We start from the raw sequence: 10239 nt of genomic DNA, 5'->3' as shown, positions 1-10239 counted from the left end.
TGGAGTTAGGCCTTAGATCAGCCATAATCTCACTGAATGGCAGAACAGGCTTGAGGGGCTGAATGGCCTACTCCTGTTCCTATGTTTTCTCCTCTTCATCGCTGTAAACAATGACAAGTGTAAAGGATCCATTCAGTGAAGACAGTTTCTAAAAGAGGGTAAATGTAGGTAAATATTATTTTGCAAATGTGCTCAGTGCTACTTGTATATATCTTTCAGCTATATACAAGCTAGCAAACCAATGGGCAAAAATTTCCACAGATTAATATCTGCAAATTGCTAATAATGTTACTTCAGACAGTTCACTCCCTAAAAAGTTGTAATTATATGTTTTTTTTTCGTTTTCCCTGCCTCTCTACACAAAAAGTTAATAGTAACAGTTGCGGGAATTATTTGTCCTACGTCTCTTGTACATAGTACTGAACACAAAGCCGAAAGGTGAATAAGACTCAAGTTATATTGAAGCCTGAGCTCCCCCAAGTGGATGAAAATAATGTTTTATTTCATTTATAAACATACCAGACAACGACTGCAGCACTTTTTAAACAAAAACTATATTTCTGGCTTTGAGATAAGCAATTCAGAGTAAATTAAGCCATCACAACTTCTAGAAGTTCCCAATAAATTACAACAAAACCAGCCATTAGCTAGAGTGGACTGATGTGTTTTATACAACCATTTAATGATTTCGTTTGCATTATTTATCTTAAAATATCTACAAATCAAAATGTAGCCGTGAAAAAAAGGGTTATGATTCTTAGTCTATAAAATATATCTGACACAAAGATGAAGAACAAATAAATAAGATTAACACAAGAAAATAATTAGTAATACTCCATTTGGTTTAAATGGTTGTCAAAAATATGCCACATTTCAAGTTACAGATCATAGTAATTTCAATATTTTAGTAAACAGATATGACAGGAATTATTTTTGATAGCAATCTTTTATGGCAGGTGCCGAACCAACATTTTAAACAATCTATTTGAATGCACTGGTTGATTGGCACTCGATCCAATAACATTCACTCCCTCCACCACCGACACACACAGGAAGCAGTGCAGAATCTCCAAAATGCGACTCGTCATTCCTTCTTCAGTTGCACCATCCAAATCCATGATCTCTACCACCTTGAAGGAGGGTAACAGGCACAAGACCTAGCCAGCAACACTCAGATCCCATGAACAAATATTTTAAAAATTCTGCGGATGCATTTTGGAGAAAAAGGTTATGAGAATTTTATTTTACAATTGTTAATTTTGCAATCAATTCTAGAAGAATAAGGAAATCCCTTCAGGGACAAACAATCCTTGCTCTTCCTAGCTTTATTGACACAATGCAATAACATAGTTCAAATCCGTTTCTGTTGAAGTAACTCAATGAAGGCTGGTATCCCATGACCAAACTACCCTTTATTTGCACGTGCATAGCACATGACACTGACTCAGATAGTTCAGAACCAGCTCCTAGAATGAGCAGAACCCTGGTACTCCTGTTTATGTGTGTCAGTCCGGGCTCCCTGATTGGACCGTGTTAACAGCCCCAATCAGGGAATTCATATTCTATGAGATCCACCTGGCTGACCTCTTTACAATCACTACAGGTGTCATTCTACTTTTTAAACCTGAATGTAATAGTTGGGTCATGTGCCTTAGTCTATAAAATACATCTGACACAAACGTGAATAATTTCAAGTACAAACAGGAATATAAAATTGAAAACCTGTATGAGGTAGTTTAATTGTGGTCATCAAACATTCTAATTCAAATATTGCCTATGGAAGACATTCATTTAAAATTGTGGGAATATCTGAGGATAGGTCGAAACGTTAGTAGGGAGACTCAGGTTATAATCACAGCAGTAAATAAAACAAATCTATAGATTAACGTGAGGTTTAAATTAAATTGTGTTCTAACTTTAAAATGAATACATGTATATTTCAGAAAAAAAAACACAGAAAATGTTGGAGAAATACAATAGGTTTGGCAGCATCTGTGGAAAGAGAAACAGAACTAACATTTCGAGTAAGATATGACGTTTTCAGTTCTGAGGAAATCATGCCAGACTTGAAATGTTAATATTGTTTTTCTCTCTATAGAAGTTGCGACGTCTGCTGAGTTTCTCCAGTATTTGCTCTGTATTTTTATTCCGATTTCCATTACCTACTGGATTTTGCTTTTATTTAAGTACATTTCAGACACTGTCTAAGGGGATTTTTTTTCTTTATTCATTCACGGGATGAGGGTGTCGCTGGCTAGGCAGCATTTATTGCCCATCCCTAATTGCCCAGAGGGCAGTTAAGAGTCAACCACATTGCTGTGGTCTGGAGTCACATCTCGGCCAGACCAGGTAAGGAAGGCAGTTTCCTTCCCAAAAAGACATTAGTGAACCAGATGCATTTTTCCCAACAATCAGCAATGGATTCAAGGTCATCATTAGATTCTTAATTCCGGATATTTTATTGAATTCAAATTCCATCATCTGCCATGGATTCAAATCTGGGTCCCCAATGCGTTATCTGGGTCTCTGGATTAATAGTTCAGCGATAATACCACTAGGCCATTGCCTCCCCATAGATTAACCAGCACAGGATAAGAAAGACGATATTTAGATGCTTAAGCATCATCTTGACACAAGATGTAACGCATTACAGGCTCCATCTTACTTACCCAAATGACTAGCTGGAATCTCTTCATAAATATTTTTAATCCATAAAGGATATCCAGTAAAATTGCAGAACGTTTAACCATCTCAGCATCATCAATAAGATGTTGGAGCAGGGGTAGACCATTAAGTCTGCTCTGCCATTCAATGAGATCTTGGCTGAGCCGACAATCAACTCCACTTTCCTGCCTTTTCCCCTATATTCCTCAATTCCTCTTATTGTTTAAAAATCTAACTGAGCCTTGAAATACTTAATGACCCTGCCTTTACAGCCTTTTCTTTTAAAGAACTCAACAGATTCCCTACGTTCTGAGAGAAGAAATTCTTCCTCATTCTGTTCTAATTAGGTGACCTCCTACTCAGAAATCATGCCCTCTGGTCCTAAATGCTCCCACAAGGGGAAACAACTTATCCACATCTACCTTGTCAAGTCCCTTAAGAATCCTTAATGTTTCAATAAGGTCACCTCTCATTCTTTCAAACTCTGATGACCACAGGCCCAAACTAGACAGCTTTTCCTCATGAAAGACCCCATATCCAGCATCAATCTACAGAACCTTCTCTGGATTGCACCCAGTGACAGGATGTATTTCCTTTAACAAGAGACACAAAACTGTTCGCAAAATTCCAGCTGTGTTCTCACAAGTGCCTTTTATAACTTTGGCAGCACATCCCTATTTTTATACTCCATTCCCTTTGAAATAGTGGGCAACATTCCATTTGCCTTCCCAATTACTTGCTGAACTTAGATGCTAGCTTCATGTGATTTCTGCACGATGACACCCAAATCTTTTTGCTGTAGCTTTCTGCAGCCTTTCTCTATTTAAATAATATTCAGCTTCTGTTTTCTTCCAAACACATAAACTCACATTTTCCCACAAAATATTTCCTAAAATTTGACCACTCACTTAACACTTAACTCTATCCAACTGCAGACTCTTTGCGCAATCCTCATCTTGCCTTCCCATTTATTTTTGTCATGCACAAACTTGGCTGTGGTACATTCACATCCAAGTCATTAAATATATTGCAAATAATTGTGACCTCAACGCTGATTTTTGTAGCATTCCATTAGTCATTGAGATGTAGAGCATGGAAACAGACCTTTTGGTCCAATTTGTCCATGCCGACCAGATATCCTAACTTAATCAAGTCCCATTTGCCAGCATTTGGCCCATATCCCTCTAAACCCTTCCTATTCATGTACCCATCCAGACGCCTTTTAAATGTTGTAATTGTACCAGCCTTCACCACTTCTTCTGGCAGTTCATTCCACACAGGCAACACCCTTTGCAAGAAAAGGTTACTCCTTAGATTGCTTTTAAATCTTTCCCCTCTTGGTTTAAATTTATGCCCTCTAGTTTTGGACTCCCCTATCCTGGAGAAAAGACCTTGGCTATTCACCCTATCCATGCCCCTCATGATTTTATAAACGACTATAAAGGTCACCTTCAGCCTCTGACGCTCCAGGGAAAAATAGCCTAGTTACAGATTGTCATCCTGAAAATGTCCCCCTTATCCCAACTGTTTTTATTTATTATTTAGCCAACCCTCATCCATGCTAATATACTGCCTCCAGGGGGACAGGCTCTTACCTTGCTAAGTTGCCTTAAGTGTGGCACCTTATCAAACACCTTCCCGAAATCCAAATACACTACATCCATCCAACTTCTTAACTACTCAAAAAAGTATAGAAAATTTGGCAGATATGATTTCCCCTTGCCATTAATCCTTACCACACTGTATGTGTTTTTCTTTCATTTGATGCTACCCCTAACTTCCCGGTTAACTATTACTAGCTTATACCCTCCCTAAAATCCTTCTTTATATCCAAAGTTTCTCCCTCTCAAATTGAATACAAAATTCCACCATGTTAAGGCCGTTGATTTCTAAGGGACTTTTTCTCGTTGTGATCATTTTTAAAATTACCTCAATACACATCACCAGATCCAAAATAGCCTGATCTCGGTCATATCCAAAACATGTTGTTCCAGGGAAAACCGAAAGAACTGCGGATAGTGTAAATCAGGAACAAAAACAGAAGTTGCTGGAAAAGCTCAGCAGGTCTGGCTGCATCTGTGAAGAAAAAAAAAAATCAGAGTTAACGTTTTGGGTCATATGACCCTTCCTCAGCGGGTCACTGGACCTGAAACGTTAACTCTGATTTTTTTTTTCTTCTTCACAGACGCTGCCAGACCTGCTGAGCTTTTCCAGCAACTTCTGTTTTTGTATATTGTTCTAGGGACTATCCCAAGTACATTGTCTGAATTATTTCTCATGGCTCCCTTTGCCAATCTGACTTCCCCGATCAACATGAAAATTAAAAAGTCTCCCATTAACGTACTGTGTTTTTTCATGCCCTCATTAACTCTCCTTTTATTCTGAACTACTGTACAGCTACTGTTAGGGGACTTACAGAATTCTCCAAGTATCCTCTTCCCCCTGTTATTTATTATCTTATGGCATCATTCTTTAAGCTATTGCAAAATATTTTGAAAGGTATGCATTACATCTATATTTCCTACTACTAATGTCAATATTAAATAAATTATTTCAAAGTGCAGAATACCTTTGTATCTGAAAATGTTAGCAGTTTATAAATGTCACAAATGGGCACAAATACACATTCATGCATTTTTTTGAAAGACGCAGTTTTGTAATTCCCAATTCCACAGGCTGTAATAGCAGAATCTACTTAGTGCATTCTGTGCAAATTACATAAAGCATTTTATACAATGAATCACATTTTGAAATGCAGCAAACATTGTTCTGAACTGACTTTCCTTTGCTTACACAATAAACTACCACATGGAAAATTTTGCTGCATTCCACATATTTTTCTAGGTCTATTTAGCAAATGTCAAGTGCACCAATTTATTACAACTTCAAACACAACTGAATTCATTCAAATTTATAAAATTTTATTTTACAGAAATTTATTATAGATATGCAGACTTATTCAATAACACATGGTTATCATTTAGAGTTATTCTACAGTTTGTTCAATTTATTTCTTAATTTTTACAATAATGTTACATCAGTCTCTTTTACTAGATGAAACCAGGCAACTTTTCAAATTTTCTCAGTCAATATATACCGAGAAACTCAAATGAAGTCCACATCAAGTCTTTCATTTGCTTTGCATTTATCCTGTGAAGATTGTTGCTGTAAAACATCTTATCCCTCTTCATCTGAACTTTCTGGTTCTTGACTTCTTGTCTAATGGTGGAGAAGAAGATAAGAATTGTAACTGTAAATAAGATTTCTTTTTACACATTGTATTTTTCTTCCCTCTCTATTAGGTCTCTCCAAAATATTAACCTCCAGAGTGAAGATAAACATGCCACCAAGTCATAAGTGACTTTTTAAAGCTACTGCCTAGAGATTTGTCCAGTAGGCCACAGATAACTTGTTGGTATTCCTCCTCCTTTTCTACTGGTTGGACTAGCATTTAGCTTTAGCTTCAACTTCAACTTCTAGAGTCTCCATGAAGTAAAATCTCTCGGAGTGGGCACTATAAGCAAAAGAGTTAATCATGCTCATTAAATTGCAGGGTGTTTTTAAACCTAAAAGGCTAGATTACATTTTCATGGAATCAGCCAATTAATTCTGATGGAATAGCAGGCACACAGTATGATTCATTGTCTTATGATTAGGTGGGACTCCAGTACATTTTGTTTTTCTTCTGCATCTCAAAGCAAGAGCAATACTTTGCTGCAGGGAACTACACTGGATGTGTTTCCGTGATGGTTCTGTCAGTCCAGAATTCTCTGGTCAAATCTGATCCCGATAAAAGAAAATGTAGAAAGATACATGGCCCACCCCCTTCCCCTTCACTTCCTGTATGATTAGAAACAAAAGATTCAAACTGGAGCTATGTCATTCTCCTTCACAAAATACTGCATTTTATCTTGTTTTGTGACTTTTTGTTAACAAGCTAGAGAGGAGTTAGCAATTTAACTGCTTTTAATGAAAAGCTTATTCCAGTATCTGTACTTGGTCCTCAATCACAGATTTTTCAATAATATTTAAAGGAAAATTGTGAAGAATCACTTCAAATCTTTCAGCCTTTGACATTTTCCACCACCCAACAGACTGACACAGAGAATCTAATGAGGTTTATTGAGGAAAAAGGACTTCAAGTGATCATTGCACTGTCACAAACTCTGAAACAGTAAAGGAATAAAGACAATTCCAAACTTTAACTAGATTTCCACCTGGAAGCATTTTGCTGAAGTAATTTTAAAGTAAGTATTTAAATAAACTTTGTCAAACTGGAAATCAGTGTAAATTGATATCATTAAAAATAGCAAATTGTCACTGTCCTTAGTTTGCATTAAAAGGAAGCATTTAACTATGCCTTTTCTGAGACTTCATGTTGTTCATGCACCTCTCAAATCAGTATAGCTTCTATTCTGTGTCTACTCTGAACTTCCCGCATACTAATGCCAGATTTTCTGATCAAATGATAGTTTGCACACAGTGAATTTATCGACAGCTGTTACAAGTTGGTAGCTTATGGAGTCCACTGTGCAAAATCAAGTGTTAAATAAACAGAATTCTAAATGAATAAGTCTTGTCAACAAACAGTTGCTAATTTTACATCTTTTCTCTTCTCAATTTACTAACTTCCTTCACTAGTCTACATTGTTGTTCCTTTGGCCCAAGAGAGTGGAATGATTTGCATCAACAATATTGCCTCATTTCCCCCTAACGTCACCGTGTTCGCTTTGGAATTTCCGCAGCCCAAACCAAATGCTCTAACTATTCCCCTGAAGGTATAATCTGGTGCAAGGTATTGCTGCAACTAGCAGCCTTACATAGGACTAACAAAATCATGTTCAAAAATCATGCACAGAGCTGAAATATAAATTCATATCTTTTGACTTGAGGATATTTACCTTTTACCACTAAAGTGACAACCTGCCAATATCCTGGCCCATTCATTTTGCGGAAGAAATCAAATAATATTTTATTCTGACCGCAAGAGTTAAATTAGAATCTAGTTTTTCTTGTAACTTACTTTTTATATATTATAGTTTAGTTCAGTTATAAAAGAATCAGTCAAACAGTTCTAAATTTAGCTTACCAGTTTAAGAAAATCAATTAGTTTGTGTGCATCTTCCCCTCGTGACAGATCCACAAAATCTTTTGGCAGCCGATAACTTAAATAGGGACTGGGCTGTACAGTCATTTCACTTGTGATATAGCGAAAGGCTGGTGAGTCCTAGGAATGATAGTAAACCACCAAATCAAATCAGGAACCATAGATAAATGCAGCGTGCAGGAAAAAAAACAAACTAGCCCAAAAGAATTTCTGAAGAAACTCAGCAAGTCTGGCAGTATCTGTGGAGAGAAAAGCTGCGTTAAATGTTCTTCAAAGTAGAGTCAGACTGAACATGAAATGTTAACTGTTTCTCTCTCCACAGATACTGCTAGATCCGAGTTTCTCCAGCATGCTCCCTGTTTGTTTCAGATTTCCAGCATCCGCAGTATTTTGCTTTTATTCAAAATAATTTATTCACAAAACATAGGCAAAAACAAAAAACGCTCAGCAGCTAAAAGATGAAATCAACTAACCAAAGTCTTGTTTAGTAATTAGGTTATCGGCTGGAGCTCAATGATACACAACAGAACACACAACTACTTGGAAAGCAAAATGTGTTAAAATATTGCACCTTGATTGTAAAAATATTCCAGTGAAGTTAACAAAATGGTAGGAAGGATGAGGAAGAATCATAATTGTTATGTGCATTTTGATTCAGTTTCAATTTTAATTTGAACCAATTCCCTCCAAACACAATTAGCTGTGGTTCAGTGGCTGCACTCTTTTGCCTGAGTCACAAGATTCCAAGTTCAAGTCCCACTCCAGGGCTTCAGCATAAATGTTAAGGCTGACACTCCATGCAGTTCAATGGGAGCCCTTCACTGCAGGAGGTGCCACCATACAGGTGAGATGCTCCACCAAAGTCCCAATCTGGCCCTGCTTGGGTTGATGTAAATGATTTATTATGCTATTTATTGAAAAAGAGCAGGGCAGTTATCCCAGATAGTAGGAACTGCAGATGCTGAAGAATCTGAGACAACAAGGTGCAGAGCTGGATGAACACAGCAGGCCAAGCAGCATCGTAGGAGCAGGAAAGCTGGCGTTTCGGGCCGAGACCCTTCATCAGAAATGGGGGAGGGGAAGGGGGTTCTGAAATAAATAGGGAGAGAGGGGGAGGCGCATAGAAGATGGATAGAGGAGAAGATAGGTGGAGAGGAAACAGACAGGTCAAAGAGGCGGGGATGGAGCCAGTAAAGGTGAGTGTAGGTGGGGAGGTAGGGAGGAGATAGGTCAGTCCAGGGAGGACGGACAGGTCAAGGGCAACCACCTAGAAACCGATATCCGTTTCAAGCCCACCGACTCCCACAGCTACCTAGAATACATCTCCTCCCACCCACCTTCCTGCAAAAATGCCATCCCCTATTTCCAATTCCTTTGCCTCCGCCGCATCTGCTCCCAGGATGAGGCATTCCACTCCCGTACATCTCAGGTGTCCTTGTTCTTCAAGGACCACAACTTACCCCCCTCGGTGGTCGAGAACGCCCTCGACCGTGTCTCCCTCATTTCCCGCAACTCATCCCTCACACCCCGTCCCCGCAATAACAACCAAAAAAGAATCCCCCTCATCCTCACGTACCATCCCACCAACCTCCAGATCCAACGCATCATCTTCCAACACTTCCGCCATCCACAATCCGACCCCACCACCAAAGACATTCTTCCCTCCCCACCCTTACCTGCTTTCCGGAGGGACCACTCTCTCCGTGACTCCCTTGTCCGCTCCAGCCCCTCCACACCCGGCACTGTTCCCTGCAACTGCAGGAAGCGTTACACCTGCCCCTACACCTCCCTCCTCACGCCCATCCCAGGCCCCAAGAAGACTTTACACATCAAGCAGATGCTCACCTGCACATCTGCTAGTGTGGTACACTGCATCCGCTGTACCCGTTGTGGCCTCCTCTACATCGGGGAAACCAAGCGGAGGCTTGGGGACCGCTTTGCAGAACACCTACGCTCGGTTCGCAATAAACAACTGCACCTCCCAGTCGCGAACCATTTCAACTCCCCCTCCCATTCCTCAGACGACATGTCCATCCTGGGCCTCCTGCAGTGCCACGATGCCACCCGAAGGTTGCAGGAACAGCAACTCATATTCCGCTTGGGAACCCTGCTGCCCAATGGTATCAATGTGGATTTCACAAGCTTCAAAATCTCCCCTCCCACTACCGCATCCCAAAACCAGCCCAGCTCGTCCCCACCTCCCTAACCTGTTCTTCCTCCCACCTATCCCCTCCTCCCACCTCAAGCCGCACCCCCATCTCCTACCGACTAACCTCATCCCACCCCCTTGACCTGTCTGTCCTCCCTCCCCACCTACATTCACCTTTACTGGCTCCATCCCCGCCTCTTTGACCTGTCTGTTTCCTCTCCACCTATCTTCTCCTCTATCCATCTTCTATCCGCCTCCGCCTCCGCCTCTCTCCCTATTTATTTCAGAACCCCCTTCCGCTCCCCCATTTCTGATGAAG

General features: G+C 39.8%; 1 protein-coding gene across 1 annotated transcript in view; it reads right to left on the bottom strand.

Annotated features, from left to right (window-relative positions):
• Nucleotides 1-5568: 5568 nt before the first annotated feature.
• cdc123 (cell division cycle 123 homolog (S. cerevisiae)) overlaps nucleotides 5569-10239 on the bottom strand; it is a 29539-nt gene continuing 24868 nt past the window's right edge. Inside the window, exons 12-13 of the mRNA XM_020522917.2 lie at nucleotides 7754-7891; nucleotides 5569-5883 (exon numbers count right to left, since the gene is read on the bottom strand). Coding sequence (XP_020378506.1) covers nucleotides 5842-5883; nucleotides 7754-7891 — 180 coding nt within the window. The 3' untranslated portion in view covers nucleotides 5569-5841. The remainder of the gene's footprint in view (nucleotides 5884-7753; nucleotides 7892-10239) is intronic.

Source organism: Rhincodon typus, chromosome 22, assembly GCF_021869965.1.
Source record: "Rhincodon typus isolate 14 chromosome 22, sRhiTyp1.1, whole genome shotgun sequence".
Taxonomy (NCBI): domain Eukaryota; kingdom Metazoa; phylum Chordata; class Chondrichthyes; order Orectolobiformes; family Rhincodontidae; genus Rhincodon; species Rhincodon typus.
Note: the sequence above shows the minus strand (reverse complement) of the source record. Positions and strands in the feature narration are given on the sequence as shown.